Raw genomic sequence first — 21,497 nt, 5'->3', positions numbered from 1 at the left:
ACATAACGTTTCCTATCATCCCCCAAAGGTGAGATACAGGAGAGGTTCCAGGATCCACCAGAGATGCGGACTATGTGCCCTCTAATTTGGGGAGAAGCCAGGTGAGTTCGATGGTCAGGGACCCCTTCCAAAGGGCGTCAGCACATGATTATTAATAATCATTGCTTTACGTTAAAAAGGAAATAAATAAAAGAAGAGCATTTCCTGAATTTTCAACCGGTGCCAAAATTTCTCCTTTTTCAGCTACACTTCCCACCTCTCGGGTGTTCCATCCACCCCCTACCTGACAAACCTCTCGTCACTCAGGGGCCGTGTCCCTCGTAGACGCCTGAGGAGGCTCCCTGCCGCCTGCACCTACGCTCCTAGGGCGCTGATTTTGCAGCCAGCTTTGCACACCTTACCTGCCTCCCCTGCTGGATAGAAAGGCTCTGCCGTCCTGAATAAATGACAAAGAACTTCAAACTGCAACAAAGGACCACGGATAAGGTAGAATGCGCCATAGCACTGATGCTCTAAAAGCTACAGCCCACCGTAGGACACAGGTTAGCCTGGGCTGGAGGAAGGCTAGAGCCTGTGAGCCCAGGAGGTGAAGGTGAAGTTCACTGGCACAGTGGCCTCTGTTCTCCCTGCTCCCTGAGTACCACTGGGAGGAGAGGCAGCGGGAAGGGATGGGAGACCGAGGGTCCAGGGAGCTTGGCAAGTGTCTCGTTCCTGCAACTTGCGATGCGGCCAGCAGCCTGTGGGCTCAAGAGGTCCCCTTTCCCTGGACTGGGGGGTCCTGGCAGTGGGCACTGCACTGGACTTGTTCTACAACATTCTGTACACACCCCTGGGGAAACCTGTGCACTCTGAGGAAGTAGGACCTCCTGGGGTGTCAGCCAGTTCGGGCACAAGTACCCACAAGACCTCGAAGCCGCTGTGTTTGTGGACATACACACTGGACATTCCTCTGCTTGTGACCAGCATCCTCAATGGCCATGCGTGGTGGACATGCTGACCTCTGTGTTGAGCCTGTACTTTATGCTTTGAGTTTATGTTTCTCTTCAGAAAAGTGTTTCCCCTGTTGGTACCTGCTTGCCCAAGTTAGCCTTTGCTAATTGGGTCTCCACCATTGAATGTTAAAGAAATAGGATAAATCGGCTTGTTAGAAAGAAGATTATAAACAGGAGAGAGATAATTATAAGGTATCCATTGTTAGCTGACAAGGTTAATTGTTCCTAATGGTTTTTCACGGTGTTTTAATTACACACAATCTGAAGGTAGTCTGCCTGGTGGTGGGTGAAGTAACCACAGGGAAAGATTCTGCAAGCCCCTTAAAATCAGGAACAGAAAACTTCAAGAAACCAAATTTACATGGCAAAGCCACGCATCAGATGTTTGAAAGGAGAGGTAGTGGGTCCAGGAAGAGGGAGCCTCACTGGGGCCACCTGGAGGCCTGTGGCTGCAGGACAGGGCTGGGTCCTGGGGAGGCCGACTCGGAAATCCCTCAGGACACTCCCAAGGCGTATCATCTTGCATCTTCCAGCTTGAGGGCACATTCCCAGGGGCCAAGGTACCACATAGTCTCACAGTTTTTCAGTGAGTTGTAGATTCAGCAAACAAAATCTTTTTTTTATTTACTCACTGTTCTCAAAGAGTTTGCAAATGTTTATTAAATTGAAATCTCACAAACTTGAACAGGTGAGCAGTTCCATGGAACTGGAAATTAAATTGTTGCAGTTGACAGGTAACAAAGCTCCTGCCTGAGTATTCTTCTCATTGGAGATACGGAGTGTGTCAAGGGGAGCTAGCTGAGACGAGCTAGCTGAGACTCAAAGCTCTGTGCTGGGCTAGTGAGGGCTTCCTGTCTCTGAATAGATGTGGTGTAGTTCACGTCCTCCTCCATCCTTCTGCCTCTGAGAGGGCGTGAGGCGGCAGCTACATCTTCATCGCGCTTCCACAGTCCTGCTTGCGGACCTGCTGGTTCGTAAATCAGAGAAACTGAGTGTGAATCCACTCCCTTCCCTGGGCAGCCTCCGTTTCACATGATTATTCAAGTTACCATCAGGTTCCTGGTTCCCACACGGCATTGGACCACCACTTGGGAGCTCCCATCTCTCCGTCCCACAGGTGAGGTCTCCAAGGTCCCCAGCACGTAGCTCACGTGCTGCCCACGTTGGACTCAAGACCTCAGACCCCAAAGCCTCTGTGCTGCGTCCCTGCCTTCACGGAGGACGGAAGCTCAACAACGAAAACACAAACGTGGGAAATGCTCACTTATACCATCTCACCCAAACACTTTGGGGCCACTTTCCTGTTTTGATGTGAAGAACATCGTCTTTCAAAATCGTTTCCTTATTTTATCCTTTGTTTCTCAGTGAGTGGCACCTCCACTGATGATGATAAAATCATTAAGTGATCAAGTTTTCTCATTTAGTCAAAAAACAATATCTAAACAAGGGGCAATACATAGGTTACGGTGTTTGGTTGAAGTAATCAAAGGAAATACCTCAAAGGCTGTATTTTTCCGTCCATGGAATGGGGAGATTCTAAGCGGCTTTCTTGTGCCTGTAGATACGGTGTTTTGTTGCTGGTGGTGGTTGTATTTTGCTTTCTTTCTGTTAACCCAGGCGATTCAACCCCGGCAAAGGCACCTGCAGCACCCGCCTTGGGCCCAAGACCCTGCTCATCACCTTCACATGCTTTTACTATAAGAAAAGGCGAGATTCATCTGCTCTTTTTACCCTTGATGGACAAAAAAAAAAAAAAAAGGTAAGGTTTTATCTTCAACTTAATTACAGCAGGGAACAGCGTTACCTCACGTGTTTCTTTTCCCCTGGTAAAAACTACAAGAAAACAAATCTTTTTTTTCTTTAACCCTTAGGCCAGATCTGTGTCCAGGTTAGTAATAGCTGTCCAGGGGAGATCCCCTTCCTACAATCAAAAAGGGAAATGCGATTCACTATTTCTCTTATGCAACAAATCGGTGTTAAGAATAACATACCAGGGAACATATTTTATTGACGTTAGTTTAAGAAATCTGTCCCAAATCAGCTCAAATGCCTGCAACGGTCCATTTCCGTGAGGCAGAGGCGGGCGGTTTTACTCCGGGGGCAGGGGTCTGACTTTCACAGCCCTCATACCCCTGCCACCCACGAGTGCCTGTTTACAATCAGGAGCCCAAGGCCAGAGAAGGGGTCACTGAACCTCATCTAGCTAAGAAGTGGGGTCCAGCCTAAAGCGGATACCTGCCCTCATTTCCTGAGAACAGCTGTTTTCTGTAGCTTCCACCTCCTTGATTTATCTTATTGTTTTGTGGTCTGTACGCGATTCATATCTTTTTAGCCAAGGTAAGAGGGAATTTTCGCCACAAATAAACACAAGCTGAATTGAGGGCGATGGAGAATCAGGCTAAGGGGACCAGGGACCCCGCCCGCCCCTCCCAGCCCAGCAAGGACCAGCCAGCGGCTGCTTGCGTTTCTGGAAACCTGTCCAGAGAATGCGTGTCGTGTGTCTGTAGCTGAAACGTGAGGAAGAGCAGCTGAACAGCGAAGGGGTCTGTCTCCTGAGGCTCCAGAGTAAATGGTAAACTCGCAAGTTAAAGACGCCTCGTGAGTCTGAGTTGAGGGCAGTTGACACGTCGATTGAGCAGCAGAGACAAAACGGTGCTCAATGCTGGGAACAGAACAACTAATTAATCCCGGAGGACATGCTCTCCAGCTCCCCCAGGGAGTACAATTTAGCTCCAAGTTGCCGTCTTCCGTTACTCCGCAGTTATCACTGAGATACATTAAGGTACGGTTTCTATTTGTTACACCAGACGTTATACAAGCAATTTTCTCAATGTTGCGATACGTGTTAAGATTGAGACTTGTTCATGTAACCACACTGATCTCGTAGAAGCTTTGGACGAGCAGACCTGGTTGATTTGTGAGACTGTTTATCGTTTGATTTTTATTTCTCGTCCTCACAGATTATAATGACTTCATCATCAAACTTAAAATATATTTATTCCTTCAAAGAAGAGTCCCAAGTTAACGATTATTACCAAAAAATTGTGTAAAAAATAAACACCAAAACTGAGATAAATGGAAAAGAGGGCAGAAGAAAAATAAATACTATCAGGAGAAGAGTTCCTATTCAGTGTGTCTGTCTTAAAGATCGTGTGAACTTGATCTGGGTGGAAACGTCAACGCTGAGGTTCTAGCACCTAATTCTTCTTTTTCCAGGTACAACAGACAAAAAGTATACATATGAAAGATATACAACGTGATGATTTGATACTACATATGCAGGGTGAAATAATCACCACAGTCAAGCTAATTAACACATCCATCACCCATGTAGTTACCTCTTTCTTTCTTTGTAATTCTTGAGGTTTAAATGGTTGTTTATTTATAAAGAAATCAATGTCTGTGTTACCATACTGATAGGCCTCAAGGGAACCCTTAGCTGCAATTTTGGAAAAAAAAAACCCACTTTCTTGACTAGATTCAATTGAGACCACATCATTGTAAAAATGATGCTGATTGGTTGAACATAGAAATAGAAAAGAAGTAAATTCTCAAAAAATTATGGGTAACATTGTATAGAAGGAAGTGGGAGTGAAACCTCAGGAAAACAGATCAGAAAACGTAATAAGCCACAGATCCGGAAAGAACAGTGTCCACCACACCACCACCTGGGAGCCAACAGGGATGCTTCTGTGACCCGGAGTGAAGTAATGGGCACAGATAGAATCGACTTGAATTCTAAGATTCTGGAAGGGCTGGGGTGGCCCTCTAACTGGGGATCTTTTCAGGTGGGAATTCCAGCAACATTATGCAGATGCCCCTGCGAGGAAGTATGACCCAGCCAAAGCAGTTCAGGTGGGGAGCCAAAAGAGTGGGCTTGCGGGAGGGGTCTCTGTGGGGCTTACATCTGCCAGATTGAGAAAAGCGCGGAGGCTCAGACAGGTTCCCAGCAGCAATGGGCCCAGATAGAACTGAATAAGAATGTGAGAAATGAATAAGAATGTGGGATGATACAGAATGTTCAGGAAAGGGAACACAAACAGTATTAGAGGGATGAGAATATGCTCTTCCTTCCGAGGATCAAGAATCCATTAACATGGGAAATAAAGTACACGACCAGCACTGTGCCATCAGATTCAACAAACCTCATAGAAAATATGAGCAAAAACTGGTTCCAGGAAGAAGTGATGGTATAGAGTGGCTTCCACCTCTTAGAAGAATCAAAAAACGGCTCCATGGAGAAGGCATGATGTGATGTGAGGGTTCCTCTGATAAACGGAAGAAGGGAGAAATAGAGGAGAGGGGCATCTGGGAGACAGATCAGCTGGAGGGAGCTCCAGCAGAGAAGAGGGTTAGGACCGACGAAGGGCAGACGCTCTTTTCCAGAACAGAGGTGGAGTGTGAGGGTAGCCCTGACAGATGGGCGGGGCTCCTCTAGACCACGTGTGTGCAGAACGAAACAGTGTGTTATATCAAATGAAAGTCAGGCTGAGGATCTGCAGGAAACAAGGAGTCATGTAAAGATATTTGAACAGATGCTTTCTTTTTTTTGTTTGGTATGATTCCATTTTTTTAAATTGAAGTCTAGTTGATGTACAATAGTATATAAATTACAGGTGTAGAGCATAGTGATTCACAATTTTTAAAGATTATACTCCATTTATAGTTATAAAATATTTGCTGTACTCCCTGTGCTGTACAGTATATCTGTGTAGCTTATTTTATACATAATAGTTTGGACCTCTTACTCCCCTTCCCCTGTCGTGCCCCTCCCCCTTCCCTCTCCCCACTGGTAACCACTAGTTTGTTCTCTATATCTGTGAGTCTGTTTCCTTTTTGTTATAGTCACTAGTTTGTTGCATTTTTTTTAGGTTCCACATATAAGTGAGATCAGACAGTATTTGTCTTTCTCTGTCTGGCTTATTTCACTAGCATAATGCCCTCCAGGTCCATCAGTGTTGCTGCAAATGGCAACATTTCCTTCTTGTTTATGGCCAGTAGAACAGAAACTTTCTTTATCAATGCTTTGCTTTCGGAGGATTAATTGTGCAACAGGCGGTTTTGGGAGGAGTCGGAGGATGAGTGCCCAGGGAGGAAGCCAGGGAGAGTCTTGGTCAGAGGGATTAAAGGCTTGAACTGTAAGGGCACAAAAAGACGGGAAAAGGGAGTGTCAGTTATAAATGATGAGATATTCACGTTGCTCCGTGTTACCTGCCCCTCAGCCAAGGCCACTCTCCATTCTGGAATCTGTCACAGCCTCAAGGAAGAGAAGAGCCTTTCAAGGATGGTCTACGTCAACGTACAAGTAAATACCAAGATGTAGGCTGACTAACAAGTGAAATCATTTAGTTAAAGAGCATGACGTTTGGTAAGTTAAGAAATCATCTCTCTGGAGCTTCCCTGGTGGCACAGTGGTTAAGAATCCGCCTGCCAATGCAGGGGGCACGGGTTCGAGCCCTGGTCCGGGAAGATCCCACGTGCCACGGAGCAACTAAGCCCGTGCACCACAACTACTGAGCCTGCGCTCTAGAGCCCGCGAGCCACAGCTACTGAGCCCGCATGCCACAACTACTGAAGCCGCACACCTAGAGCCCGTGCTCCGCAACAAGAGAAGCCACCGCAATGAGAAGCCTGCGCACCGCAACGAAGAGTAGCCCCCGCTCGCCACAACTAGAGAAAGCCCGTGCACAGCAAGAAAGACCCAACGTAGCCAAAAATAAAATAAATAAAATTTAAAAAAAAAAAGAAAAGAAATCATCTCTCTGCAGAAACTGCCACTAATCTTTAAGTAGTGTCCCAGACAGAAAGCTCGTAGCAGACAGCACTACAAGAAATCACGTCTGTGGCCTAGAACATAATCTAAGATTGACCGGACGGCCACAAACGCTGCGACCCACATGAAGGAATCCGCGTGTGTGAGAGCCCATGTTCCCTGCATTGCCCTTTAAGGCTAGGATTTAATTAAAACACATCTTCACCTGCCATCTTTATACTCACACTCCCTAAGGGTGCCCTTTCGAGAAACATGGCAGACAAGGGTAATGTAGAAAAACTCCTCCTACAGAGAAAAACTCTCTCCTACAGAGAAAAACTCCTCTGTAGAAGTGCTGTTACTACAATTTTGTTTTAATATGTAAAGGACTGTGAAGCCCCTGGTGGCAGGAGCAGCGGCCTGGGAGGGAGCTGGAAACGTGGGCTAGGCCGGGCTCCCCGGGCCTCGGACGGCTAAGACGCACTGCCAGCTGAACACGGGAACTTCAGGCCTAAGAAGTGAATTCTTGCTGGAAAAATGCAAAGTTCGCCGCCTCTATTGCTTCATGCAAAGGTGTAATGAGCAGCAATCATATGAACTGACCGCTGAGCGGCGGGGGGCACAGGGCTGGGTGGTCCCAGCGCTCCCGGAGTGAGGAGGCGAATGAGCAGTGACGACCACATGGCTGGAGCCCCACAGATCCCTTTCTCAAAAGACCGGAAGGCAGGTAGCAGTGGCGTAGGGGTGGGAAATACTTAAGCATCCCTTTACTTCGGTAGCCTAGGTGATAAACAGGAGCACTTGCTTTTTCTTTTTCTTCTTTTAATCTTTAGAAGGGAAAACAAGGAAACATGTTCCCCGGGGGGTTTTCTTCCATTGGTCAAAAGAACTGGGGCATCTAAAAAAGTCACTCTAGCCACCAGATGACAGCCTTGAGTGGGGTCTTGAAGGGGTGGAGGCCCCAAGGCCCCGGCCACCAGGTACAGCAAGCACCACGCCCACCCACCGGCTGGAGCAGGCGCCGCCCACTTGTAGGAAAGGCCCCGCCCACCTTCTGGAGAGGCCCCACCCACCGGCTGGAGCAGGCACCGCCCACTTGTAGGAAAGGCCCCGCCCACCTTCTGGAGAGGCCCCACCCACTGGCTGGAGCAGGCGCCGCCCACTTGTAGGAAAGGCCCCACCCACCGGCTGGAGCAGGCTCCCCACACACCCCCCCCGCCCCCCCCCGGAAGCTCACTGTGCCCCTTCCTTTCCCAGCATGGGCCGCCCTGGGCCTCCCGCCTCAATTCACCCAGAGCGCTGAGCTGTCTGGGGCCTGAATGCTCAGATTTGTCCCTGGATTCCAGGTCCCTTCTAGCCCCTTTGCTGTCCCCAGGGTCCTGACTCCCTGCCTGGTTAATGAACACGCTGCTGAACTTATGGCGTCCTCCATCCCTTCAGAGCCGGCTTCCTGCGGGTGGCAGGTGGTCTCAAAGGCGACCTGCTTCTCTGCTTCTCACCTGGTGGTCTCCGGGGGTCAGCCATCCTTTGCCATGTGGTGATCTGTTTCTTTAAACGCTCTCAGTCGTTCAACTAGGACATGGGAACAAAGCCAAAAGCATGGGCATCCTGGGCGTAGGAGCCGTTCCTGAAGCCAGAGAACCTGCTGGAGCCCAGATTCCACCACGCCTCCAGCGGCACGCAGGTGTGTTTGCCCAGCCCACCTGCACCGCATCTGCCCTCCTGCCCTCCGCACGCCCACTGGCTGGCAGCTGAGATATTGAACTGACTCCTCGTCAAAACGACAGACAGAGGAGCTGATGTCCTAAAATTCAAATCTGAGAAGTACTTTAGGAAACTTTTGAACTGCCTGAAAAATCCCAAGAACCTGTTGAAAAGGAGTCTTTTGGAAAGTCCCACATACGAGACGAAAGCTGAGCGTCATGATGGTGGGGCCCGAAGTGTATTGGGGAGCTGGTGATGCAGTGACACCCCTGTGGGACATGGATGGAGCTCAGTTGGAGAACTGCTGGTCCCACTTTTACAGATAAGGAAACTGAGGCACAGAAAGATAAAGAAGATTTGCCCAAGGTTGCTGTGCAGCTGGGTTCCAACAGAGCCAGGACTAGATCCTGAGCTCTCCCCGCGACGCTGTGTTCACCACTTTTCTACAGCAATGTATTAAAAGCAACGAAAGAAACGATGTTTGCATTACCGGAGAAGCGGAGGAACATCTTTCATAAAATAAAAGCAGATACATTAGTGTGGCTGGTGAGTGAGAGCTGGAGCAGGGAACGGAGTGATGAAGAGGAAGCAGAAGAGCAGACGTGGTGTGGCCTTGGCGTCATAAAGCTGAATTGAGTGGGGATTGTTTATCTTCATTTTCGCTTTTAATATACCCCTTTAATGTACCTCTTTTATATGCCCCCTTTGTTTAAAAAATACCATCATAATTCTATGCGAAAATGAGGTTTAAATGGATTTTCAACTATCTTAAGCCAGAAAAAAAAAGAGATTGTTATGTGTAATCTTTTGTTCCATTTCTTATTTAACTATACGTCCAAGGGGCAATAAAAATTAAAAATTAGAGATCCCCAAAACTAACCATGTTTGTTCACTATGAGACAAAAGGTGATAGGGATTGCTAATGCCCCCCTGGCAGCTTCCTCTCCCAAACATGCATTGTGAAAAAGTCCTTTGAAAAATCGAGAAGCGGGGCAACCATTGAGAAAGTGCTCAAGGACAAACAAGGGCACCTGGGTGATCACAGCTTCCCGAAGATCCAGAAACTCCTCCGGTTCAGATCCCACACCCTCACCCGACAGCTCCACAGCATAATTTGCTTCCCATCATCATGGGAAAAATTCCAATGCTGTTAATTCACTGCTTTGAAAAATGAGGGCATCTGCTGCGTTTGACATGCCTCTTTGAAACACGGAATATTTAACATTCATACCCCAAACCTAATGTATAGATAGATCACATCTTTTTATGACTTCACTGATGTAGTAAGAGCCTTGTAATATCTCACAAGCTATGTTTTATTCCTTCTAATGTGTACCACGTGAAGATTAAGAGGTTATATTATTGCCTTCACAATGACCTGCCATTTCCTGGACACGGTAATTTGCCGGACCTGCCCTTGTCACTGGGATAAGCATAACGCCTTTAATAATCTTCCATTCACTAAGCGATGTGTTTGCATCAAAAAGATGAATCTGGTTTCCCCGTGCAGGCAGGCGTTCGGTACCTGTTCTCTGAGTGCCATCTAGAGGTTTCAGGGCCCCGAGCACAGGAACTGGCTGGGAGAGCTTTCTCCACGTTCATTAATTTAGCATTGAGAGCTTGTTCCCGAGGCTGAGAACTAGTATCTCTAAGAGCTGGCTTATCTCATCCCTTCACTCCAAGCGGGAACTGTGGGAACGCAGCCGAGAGAGTGCCGGCAGAAAGGTGCTGAACCTGGGTCTGGGGCAGATCTGCACTGAGGACAGAGAAACCGTTTGAAGCCGGCAGTGCTCATCTGAGCTTAAAAGCCAGCGCCACGGAGAAGCGGGCCTTGCAAAGGCTGTTATATTGAGTTCTTTTTCCAGCAAACAAGATGCACATCAGAGGTGACGCGAGGAAAGCAAAGGCTTTTATAAAAACCCTGCCGGTAGTGCATCCTTTCAGCCCCACCTGCCTTCTGAGTGACCGGCCACCATCCTGTCCCCCTGCCCGCGGGCAGCCGTGCTGCATCTCTGAGCTGCGGCCCGAGGGGTCACAGGTCACGGGAGCTCCCGTGGCATCGGCTGCCACTGCCTGGAGGGACCATGGTCGCCAGGCTGGTGTGTGAGGCTGATCCCGCAGTGTGTTTGCGTGTGATTGTGGCACCAAGTGGAGAGAAGTGTGAGGCCAGGCGTGGGGCACTGCTTCACACCAGAGCCACGGTGCCACCTGCAGTGCCCTGTGAATGTCCGTGATGGAGAGGTAAGCGTGACCCATGTCGCTATGGAACTACTGCCACTAATTACCCACAATCCCCTCTTCTACGGCTAAGGCAGCAAAACCACCATGTTGAAGGAAAGGAGGTGCAAGCCCAGCATCCCCGCGGCCTTAGTTTAAAATGAATGTTTAGGGAGCACGAAGACGGAGAGGCTGACACCCTCCCGCGGCTCCGCAGCTCCACGCGAGCGACCGTGAAGGACGGGGACAGGCCCCGACGCGTGGAAAACTTCCCTGAAGAGAAATGGTGAAGCATGGCCTCAAATTTTACATCAAGTCACAGAAAAGATGGTTGAGAAAAAGCAACGAAGTGTGGATGAGGAAAAAGAGGGAAAAAAGTCAAGAGGAAAGTAATCTGGGTTAAATATTAAATGTTAATATTAAATAGTCATACAGTGACGGTCATCATGAGAGCAAGCACGGACGCAGCCCTTGCTGTGCAGCAGGCACCGGCCTCAGCGCCTTCTCTGTGCTCGTCACGTGACCACCAAGCTTCATACAGAACCTGGGGGTCAGGTCCCAACACTGTCCCCGTTTTACATACAGCGGACGGAGGAGGACCTGGGTCGGTGACTGTGCCCGGCGCCCGGTGCGTGGATGGCAGGGCCGGTGTCCTCACAGCTCTGGCCCCCTCGGTGCAGAGGGGCTGGGAGATTAAACAGACACATGATAGGGGGATGGGGAAGGGAGGGAGGAAGGGCTGGGGGGAAGAAGAGGGATCCTTATTTCTAAAGAATAAACTAACCGGCGGCAAATCTGACCTGAACTCCCCGGGCTGTGGTTGCCACTGGGAGCTCCCTGGAGTGACATTCTGACGCCCACAGAGACTGGGAGACGGGGCCCTGTCCTCCTGACAGTCGCATCGCAGAGGGGCTCCAGGGCCCGGGCTGTGAAACCGGCAGGAGGCCGGGGGAAGGCTTCCCTGCATCTCTGAGGGAGTCACAGGTTCAAGTCGAGTCGGGGGGAAGCCTGCCTAAGGTCACCAAACGGAGGGCAGCCGTAGGGCCGTCTGGGTCAGAGTCTGGCAATTGCCAGACAGTTTAAAGAGAAGACACTTTGGAACTGGTGGGCCGTCGGCTGACCACGGTGGACGGGATCAGTCCCGCGGTAAGACCACAAAGTGGTTTCATGAAATTAATGTGACTTCTGACATCTTCCTATTGTTTTTTCGTAACTGTCCAACAATCACATAATAACCAGTAAATCAATTTAAAAAAAAACAAAACATAGAACACAAAGTGGAACCTTCCTCTCTTGACGCCGCCTGACCATCTGCTGAGGACCTCCTTTCCCAACCTCCAGAGTGGAAAGGTGAGCTGAGGTCAGGCCCCGCCAGGCCTAGAATCCCCCACTCCTGGAGAAAATCAGGAGAACCGCGCTGGTCTGACCTCCATAGACGGCCCCCCCTTACCTCTCCCCCATGAGAATGCGAAGGCACCCCAACTTCCCTGTGTCCTTGATCACATTCCTAATGCAGCTCTCACCCTTGCTCAAAGCCCACCTTAACAGAACCCCAACTTCTCTCAAGCACTAGCCCAGAACCCCAAACGTGAGAAACAACTTTCTGTGAAGTAGAAACAAAGCCTTCACTCTCCAGTTACCGACTTTTTCCCTCCTTGATAGACACACAAACCGACCTTCATTTAGTTAAAAAATTGTTTGAATCCATTTTTTAAAAAACACTTTCATAAGTATCCACCCACTAATGAGACACTCTCAGATGTGTCACAAATATGCGTCTGTTCATTTGTTTCATGTTTCGTTAATGCGAGTGTACTTTTTATGAATTTTAATTTCTCAATCTATTTATGGTTTTTAATTTTCTAAGTCATTAACGTTCACATGTGGATTCTCACTGCACTTCTGGGTGAAAACGTTTCATGGAAAAAAAAACCACACATTTTACTGAAAGCAGCACATTTGTCACGGGCTGAATGAGGCAGACGTATGAAATTCAAGCCCTAGTAACGGCATCATTCACACTCTCCACCATAGAGGTAACTATCCAGCGCGGGCCTCCTTTTCTGAAAACGGAAATGCAGGTGGCATCAGCATAAGCAATGGGCTTCATTTTCATGTTTATTGACTAAAGAAAGTGGCAGATTCTTTTAGGAAGGGCGTTGGTGTTCAGGATTCATCTGACAGAAGGTGAGGGGGACTGAATCCTACGCAATCAGGACCCGCCCTGGTCCTGGGCATTCTGACTGCAGGAAGCTCTGCTTTTGCCAAAAAGCCCTTCTGATGCTTGAAAACACAGCGTTCCCGGAAAGGAACCTCGGGCTCGCTTTCTCACCCCACGCAGCTTCATTCTGGCCAGGCCTGAGGGCAGAGAGGTGAACGTGAACGAGGTAACTTCAAAATTATTGCTTAAAAATCGGGTATGGGCAATCTCAATGCCCAGTTTTAGAAGATGCAAAATCTCTGTATTTCCCACGTGAGTTGAACAAGTTAACACAGACGTTTCCCCTGGGTGTATTGAAATATGATTGATGTATAACATTGCATGAGTTTCAGATGTAGGATGATTTGACACGTGTGTCTATTGTAAAATGATGACCCCGCCATAGCCTCAAATCACTTAATTACTATTTCTTTTTTGTGGTGAGGACATTTGAGATTTAATCTCTTAGCAACTTTCAAGTATGCAATGGAGTATGATCAACTATAGTCGCCATGCTGTGCATTAGACCCCCCAGAACTTATTCATCTTGTAAGCAGAGGTTTGTGCCCTTTGACCAACATCTCCCCACTCACCCCCCAGCCCCTGGTAACCACCATTCTACTCTCTGTTGCTGAGTTCAGCTTCTTTAAATTTCACGTGTGTCTTCGTCTGCCTGGCTCTTTCACTGAGCATAATGCCCAGGACGTCCATCCATGTCCTTGCAAATGGCAACATTTTATTCTCTTTTATGGCTGAGCAGTATTCCATTGTGTGTGTGCGAGTGTGTGTGTGTGTTCACAAATATGCATCACATCTTCCTTCTCCACTCACCCTTGATGGGCACCCAGGTTGTCGCCATGTCTTGTCTATTGTGAATAACGCTGCAGGGAGCATAGAGCTGCAGGTATGTCTTCAAGACAGTGATTTCACTCCCTTTGAACGTACACCCAGAAGCAGTGACACATTCTCTGGGTGATAAGCAGCTAGTAGGAATGTTTAAGCTACAAAACAATGTTTCAGTCTGTGGTCCCCTTAGTAGGTCCTGTCTCAGTACTGGAAGCTGATGTCTGGTAACATCATCAGTTTGGTGAAGCGTCATTTTTACAAATGCCGAGTCACACTTCAATCCTTTACGTTCCCACCTGCTCAACCTGTTCTCCTCCCAGATGAAGCCTTCTTCCATGGTTGATTCATATGCATTTATACGTAACAATTCTCATGAGATGGCCAGAGAACTAGACATTTTTAACTGAGGGTTGATTTCTTTAAAAGCCTCCATTCCACCCTCACCTACCACATTTCATAATCATATGAATCTGAAATTCACTCTTTCTATAACTGAGCTATCAGAATACATATCACACTCACTCGTAGAAGGCATCATTTTCCTCCATTTTTGTAGATGCAAGAAAACAAGACTTAAAATAATCCAAGTGCGGGGTTGGGGCGGGATGAATTGGGAGATTGGGATTGACATGTATACACCAATATGTATAAAATAGGTAACTAATAAGAACCTGCTGTATAAAAAAATGTATACCATTTATGATAGGATTGCAACAAAGAAAAGAAAAGGTACATGGGAGGGTATTTTCATCTGTCTTTGTGTCTGATTGTGTTTTATGTTTTTATTAAACGTTTATTCTACCTTAAAAAAAAAAAGAGTACCTTATGCTATGATAATTAAATATTATGTTTTCCAAAGAAAAGAATCCAAATGACTTGCCCGTAATAAAAAGCTGGCCGTTCGCTGAGCTGGAACTCGGTGCTGGACCTGGGCTCCACGCACCGCATTTCTGCAAGGAGTCGTCCTTACCGAGGCCTGAGGTCGTGAAACAGAGGCAGATGTGTCTCATCACAAGCTTTCATACTGAGGCAGGCGTGAAAACGAAGCCACATGTGAACTTGACATCTGCGGTATTAGGGGACAAAGGTCACCGCAAACTTCAAATGACCTGGAGGAAAGTCCTCACAAAATTCCAGCCTGTGGATGCTGAGAGGTCGGAGGTACGGGTGACACCCAGACAAAAACCCCCAGAAAGGAGACTCCCCACACCAGGTGCCAGACACAGAACACGGTATTCAAGCTGAATCTGGACACTTTGGGAATAAGAATAAATAAGGACAGTAAGATATTACAATCCACTGAATAAAACAGGAATCCGTGGGTCCAATCTGAAGATGATAAATATAGACATTCACATAGACATAAGCACAACATGTAAACCCACGCCCGACGGGGAGGGGACCCTTGCTCAGAGCCGGATGCTGAGTAAGAAGCCTGGAGGGTGCGGCTGTCAGAAACACCACCCTCCTCAACCCTCAGAACGAAGATGGATTCAGAGGAGACTTATCAGTGGCGCTAAATCCGGGTGGGAAAGCGCCGAGGAGAAGGGTGTTTACCTGGTCCTAAAGTGCCCCCGCAGACGGCGGCCTGTGAGCTGCACAGGGACACAGACAGAGCAGCTACCCCGGGTCATCCGGGGAAATTCCACTTCCGGTGAAGGACGGTGGGGTATCGTGCTTCTGGACGTGCCCCCCGGGGAGGCCGCCGCACCCTGTGGTAGGGGGCTGGCTGATTTTGTGTGTCACCTGGGCAGGGCTGAGGGGTACCCAGAGAGCTGGGAAAACAGTGTTTCTGGGCGTGTCTGTGAGGTCGTGTGTCTGGAAGAGATCAGCGTTTGAATCTGCAGACTGAGTGAAGATGACCCTCCCCAGCGCGGGCGTCTGCATCCAATCCTCTGAGAGCCCGAATAGAACGAAGAGGTGGAGAAAGGGAATTCGAAGTCCAGTCTGCTCCTGCCCTCGACTTCGGAGCGCTTTTTTCTCAGGTTTTGGACTCAGACCAGGAACCCCATCGGCCCCAGATTCTCAGGGCTTGGGACCCAGAGGGAATTTTACCACGGCTAAACAAAAATGACTACTTAAACTAAAAAATAAGCAAGTTCTTTCTAACTAAATAAAGGTCAAATATAGAGAAATCTGCCTGGGCCTACCCTTGCCAACGATGTTCTTGGAAACACTGGTGGACTTTGCAGTAATAAGAAATTCAGCTAAAGATCACCTGTACAACAGAAGAGGTAAAAATGATTTTAAAAATTCGTATCGAGACTCACAGAAGCCTGCTCAGCTGGCTGGCATTATGAGGGAGGGACGTACTTACATGTCAGGATTTCTTTGATTACCTTAGGAAAATATAACCCAATGTCATAGAGTTTGGATTGGCCTTAATGACACAGAGAGAGAATATTCTGGACTCTCAAAGCTTTCTCTGTTATGGAGCAATATGTTTAATACAAAACTAAAATACGGAGATAGGATTTTTATGCCAGAGGAATTTCAGCCTCTTTCCAAAAAAGGGAGAAAAGTTCAAAGAAAGGATATGTTCATCCCACACATTTTAAATCTTCACCAAGAGATCTTCTGTAAACAGCCAAGTTTCACGTTTCCTCCCATGACCACTACTGTGATCGTTTCAAAAGCGTTTTCCTCCCTTCGAAATGCCTTAATTAACACACTCAAAAAGCACACGGCCATCTACGTATTTTGTTTTCCCGACAGTGATTTTACACCCAGTGGACATTTCTAAGCCCACACGAGACGTCACCTTCCCAGTCCAGTAGCCTCGGGCCCAAGTCCTGACGCGGAAGCTGCTGGGGGTAGCGGGCTGTGCTGGGAGTCTGGTCCCCGCCCCAGGCTCCCGGCTTGGGGTGCATCACCCGCTTGTTCCAGCTGTGAAGCTGCACCGTGACCCGTAATTAAACAAGCCAGAGGGGAGCAGGCAGATGTGCCGGGGACGCGATGGTACAGGAGAGACACCGCAAGTTGCCTTTGAAAGTTTTATTCACCTGAAGCAAGAGAGAGCTGGGAGTACGAGGCACACACGCTGTCCCACCAGCATTTCAGCGCCCCTAGGCCTGAGGGCACTAGAGGGCACGACCCCAGGGCAATGTCAGCTCACCTCCAACCCACCCCACCCAGCGCCTGCAGACACAGCGGTGCAGCCTCCCGGAAAACATTCGCGTTTCCGCTAAGAAGGACAGAAACCCCTAACCACCAAACACGAAGACTAAAACCGTAACGCACGACTGACTATCAAGCCACGCTGGATGTCGCGGGCCCTCGTCACCTGCTGGGAACAAGCACCCGCACCATCTGGCTCCTGGGCCGCCCCTCACTGGGTGGTCGAGGGCGTGGACGCGGCGATGAGCTTGGGCTTGGCCTGCTGGGGCAGCACCACGTCGGGGATCTGCTCCCCGTGCTTGTACACGCTGACCGTCACGTCGATCTTCTCGCCCCCGTACTTGTTCTTGACGTGCATGCTGTACTTGCCCGAGTCCTCGGAGGTCACGCCCTTGATGGTCACGGAGACATACTTGGACTGCTCCACCTTGACCACGAAGTGGTCGCTCAGCTCGATGACCTTGTCGTTCTTGAACCACACCACGTCCGGGTCCGGGTTCCCGAACACCGTGCAGGCCAGGTTCAAGGTCTTGGGGGGAGGGTGGGCAGAGAGGGGAGAGTTAGAGAAAGAAAAGCCTGGCGGCCTCCGAGCAGCCTGGGCCCTCCACCCACTCGGCTACTGATCTGCCCTTCAGGACATTTATTTAGTCAACACGCTCTTTACGTATGTAGGCACCACACTAGACACCAGGGATCCAAAAAGAGCAGGAAGTTCACAGCTTCCTGGGGCAGCTGGAGAGAAGACTCAAAGGTAATCTTTTCTATTTATTCCCAGATCTAATCCATGCGTAAGTTGATTAAAGAATTTGAAGGTAATCAAGCTCTGGGTTTTCCGGTAGATATTTTTAGCCTGGTTCTAAATTTCCTTTATATTCAGACTCATGGGTTCCCTTTACCAGTTCTTCTGGCACATCCAGAGACTGCGTTGTCTTAGGATAAACTGCATTGTGGACACTTAGCAAAGCATGCTTTCGGTCCAGGATAAAATAAAACTAGTGCTAATCCTCAATCCATGACCTCCAGGTACAGCTCGCCAGGTTTTCCTCAGCTGCTAAAGAAAAGGGCTCTACATTTTCGTGTTTTGGCCTAATAAAAATTCTCTCAAGTAGCTATGTCCCTGTGACACTGAGATAGAATCACTCAAGCACCCAGAGAAGTACCAATTAGATATCAGTAATTCCAGTGACAGGTGACCGATTAGAACTCCAATAAATGGTTTCCATCATACACCCCAAAATGACCTTGACAATTGGAGCGGAGATTGCTCTTTTTATTTCACACTTGACAAGGCGGCTCCCACCTTCACACGAGGCGGGTGGGTCGCGTGGGCGAGGGTGTGGGTGTGGCCCACCTGCCCCTTCATTCACGCCCTCGACTGGCCCCGGGACCCGTGGCGTCAGAGCCAGGTGGACACCGGGGCTGGAAACACCAGGTGTCACAAACACACCATGTAATGTGTCTCCCCGCGGTGGGAAAGGTGCTCTGTGTGCATTTGGAGGGTTAGACTATTCCCTCCTTTGAGGACACAAGTTTCCCAGAGGCAGCCTGGGCCCAGCAGGACCCAGGACGCCCCACCCCGGCTGCTGGCACCGGGCCTGCCGTGGGGGCCCCCCGCGTCGGCCGCCCTCCCTGGGCACCCGGTTGCCTGCCCTCACCTTTCCCTCCATTATGGTCACCACGTCGGGTAGGCCGCCGAGCACCTTGCCGCAATCTGCAAGAGCAAAGCGACTCGGCTGAGAAAACCGTCCACGGGGACGATCCTGGGGGTCGGGCCCTGGGCTGAGCACCGAGGGGCACAAGAGGAGCTGGGAGGGGGGCGCCGGCCCGGGAGAGGACACGGGGCAAGGCACACGCAACACGGGGGTCCCGTGCGAAGGTGCAGGGTGGGAGCAGGGAGTAAGTGACTCCAAGCGCAGGGGGCGTGAAACGGTGGAGAGGAAACGCGGCCGCGAGCCGGGCGTGAGGAGGAAGGTCTCACCAGGGGCTCAACACAGGGCAGACCCCGTCCTTCTGTAATTTAGTCGGGAATTGGGGGCCAGGCCTCTGGAGAGGGGATTTTGCAGGGGGGTGTATTGCAGGTATATTTTCATTTTCTGTCTACTGTGATGCTCTGACATCGTAAGTCCCGTCTGGCTGGGCAGAGACAACCCCCCGCCAGCCAAGGGCCCAGCCAGGAGCCCGCCTGTGACCTATGCCAACAGCCGGCCAGGCCCGGCCTCCTCCGCCTGCCCCGCCCCCGGGGAGGTGACACGCCTCTGCCCGAAACACCCAGGCCAGGTGCCCAGAGGCTCGGGATAGCCCTGTCACCCAAAGCCCAGCAAAATCACTAAAACCAGCCAATTGTACGTGTTCCCCCCACCCCGCCTGCCTTTCCCCTGGAAACCCCAGTAAAGGCCGTGCCCTCAGTCTTCCCTCCATCCTGTCCTCTGCCCCCTAACCCCCTGGCCATCCCCCCACGTGGCCGGCGTGGCCCTGCCTCTAGGACCCGAGAGCCCAACAAACCGTCCTTCCTGGGCCTGTCCTGAGCCTCCCCCGGCGGCCGCTCCTGACTGAGCAGCTCGTAAAAGGACACAGAACAGGTGGCGGAAGGTGAAGGCAGAAAAGAGGCCAGGGAGGGGGGAGGGGGGAGGAAGGGGAGCTGGAAGGCGGGCTTTGGGGAAGCAGGGGCTGTGGACAGTCCTGAGGGTTTCCAAGCGGGCCACAGGGTTCGCTGTCTATCATTTAATGCACAAAATGAACACTCTTAAGTACAGACCCTCTGCCCCACCCAAAATAATATTTTGTGCTTGTTATAATCTAACATGTACTTACTTTTCTCTGCAAAAGCAGCTGACCTGAAAATTAAAGGGGGGCAGAGAGCATAATAAATAATAAAAGAGTCATGAGCAAATGCTATCAACCAAAAGCATCACACATTTCAGAGGTTTGCTAGAGATGAAAGCAAAATGAAGAAGGAAACGTGTTTGCTTCTCGTAGAAGAAGGCATTCGGGTCACAGGGTCTGAGGACCCGTATGTATGGACTTTTCCTGCCGTTTCCCACTGCCCTGTCTTCCAGCTGATAAAACTCACAGAAAAGTTTCTTTTTTCACCAGATTACATTGGAGATTTTTAGATATTTTTGAAAATGTTGGTATTTGATTTACCTAAATCGTCCATTCATCCATTCAACAAATATTTACTGAATAACCTAGTATGGGACAAAGAGTGTTCTCGGTGTCGGATGCTCTAAAATTTAGACATACGTTTAGAAATCCCCCAGTTATTCTTTAAAAAGTTGCTCTAAACACTGGGATATTATTCAGCTAAAAAGAAATGAGAATTTTCCGTACCTTCCTCTCAATTTTGCTGTGAACCTAAAACTGCCCCAGAAATAAAAAGTCTTAAAAAAGAACCTAAATATATAACATTAAAAAATTGCTCTGTGTGATGTGTTGTTATAATTATACCTATTTCAGAAATTCAGCATTTAAATTCATTTAAATTAACCCAGGGTTATTATAACTCTACAATTAATTGATAGATGCATTTATAGTTTGGAAGAATGCCTTCTTCTAGATACTGAATGGCTTAATTGTTATTTTTATCCCAGTTCCTAGGAGTATCACATTCCTTGGGTCAGCTAGGCATCCATAGATGTTCCCACACTCAGCCAAAATGACACCAAGTCAACTGGACCCCAGACGGAAACATAATAGCCAAGCATGCAAATCTTACTTGAGCCGCTGGAATTCGGCAAGTGCTTCATCAAAAGCTGCAAGGAAATATTTTGTACATCAGTAACCGTTTGAACGTGTTCGGCTTTTATTCATTCCCTTAGCTGCTCTGCTCATGAGTTTGCTTAATGAAAACTGACTGGTTTGCTTAATGAAATAGCCAAATGAATCAAGTAATCTTCTCTGAATGAAAATGGTAAAATCAGATTGTTTCCCTCTCAGGATCCTTGATCACTAAGGTAATCCCTAAGTACAGAATTATTAGATACTAAAGAATAATGATCTTACCAGACAGGTCGAGGGACCGCTGATGGTTATTTTTGCCGTCAAAAATCTCGAAGGTGTATTTCCCTTTGTCCTTCTCGGTGGGCTCCCAGATACGCAGCCAGGCCATCTCCTCACTCCCGCCAACCCTCATGTGCTCACTTGATGCAATCTTAGCATCGCTTTGAAAAAGTCACAGGGACATACTCAATTTAGAATCTCATATTATATGTAAGATACCTGCGGGGCAATATTACACATCTTTCCGGGGGAGCCTCCTCTAACTTGCTAGAGCTGATGTCATCATAGATTGTTCTGGATATTACACATTTACTAACTATATCAGCAGCTCAGCTCTGAAAACCTTCTGAAATTAAATGTGATACTTAGTTTTTAAAGATACCTTGTGGTTTAACATATGCTTGTTGGTAATAGGTAATAGACTATCAAATACTCTAGACAGTATGGCATTTTTCTGCTCAAAAAGTTAAAAATAGAGTCACCATGTGATCCGGTGGATGCACGCCCAAAAGAATTGACAGCAGGGGCTCCAACAAATATTCGTACACTCATGTTCATAACAGCATGACTCACGGTAGCCAAAAGCTAGAAACAACCCAAGTGTCCATCGACAGATGATGGATAAACCAACTGTGGTCCATCCATATAATAGAATATTATTCAGCCTTAA

At 48.6% G+C, this 21,497-nt stretch overlaps 1 protein-coding gene and 1 long non-coding RNA gene across 2 annotated transcripts in view; both read right to left on the bottom strand.

The window, feature by feature from the left end:
* Positions 1-12,765: 12,765 nt before the first annotated feature.
* Positions 12,766-15,249, bottom strand: LOC309651366. Its single transcript, XR_014258071.1, has 2 exons — positions 14,592-15,249; positions 12,766-13,023 (listed from the first exon to the last, which is right to left on the bottom strand). It is a non-coding gene; the product is annotated as an uncharacterized lncRNA (long non-coding RNA).
* Positions 15,250-16,690: 1,441 nt separating this feature from the next.
* Positions 16,691-21,497, bottom strand: part of MYOM2 (myomesin 2) — an 83,315-nt gene continuing 78,508 nt past the window's right edge. Inside the window, exons 33-37 of the mRNA XM_082443958.1 lie at positions 20,831-20,988; positions 20,544-20,580; positions 19,640-19,662; positions 18,484-18,539; positions 16,691-17,357 (exon numbers count right to left, since the gene is read on the bottom strand). Of these exons, the coding sequence (XP_082300084.1) occupies positions 17,040-17,357; positions 18,484-18,539; positions 19,640-19,662; positions 20,544-20,580; positions 20,831-20,988 (592 nt within the window). The 3' untranslated portion in view covers positions 16,691-17,039. The remainder of the gene's footprint in view (positions 17,358-18,483; positions 18,540-19,639; positions 19,663-20,543; positions 20,581-20,830; positions 20,989-21,497) is intronic.

This window comes from Balaenoptera physalus (assembly GCF_965194825.1).
Source record: "Balaenoptera physalus genome assembly, chromosome: 21".
NCBI lineage: Eukaryota > Metazoa > Chordata > Mammalia > Artiodactyla > Balaenopteridae > Balaenoptera > Balaenoptera physalus.
Note: the sequence above shows the minus strand (reverse complement) of the source record. Positions and strands in the feature narration are given on the sequence as shown.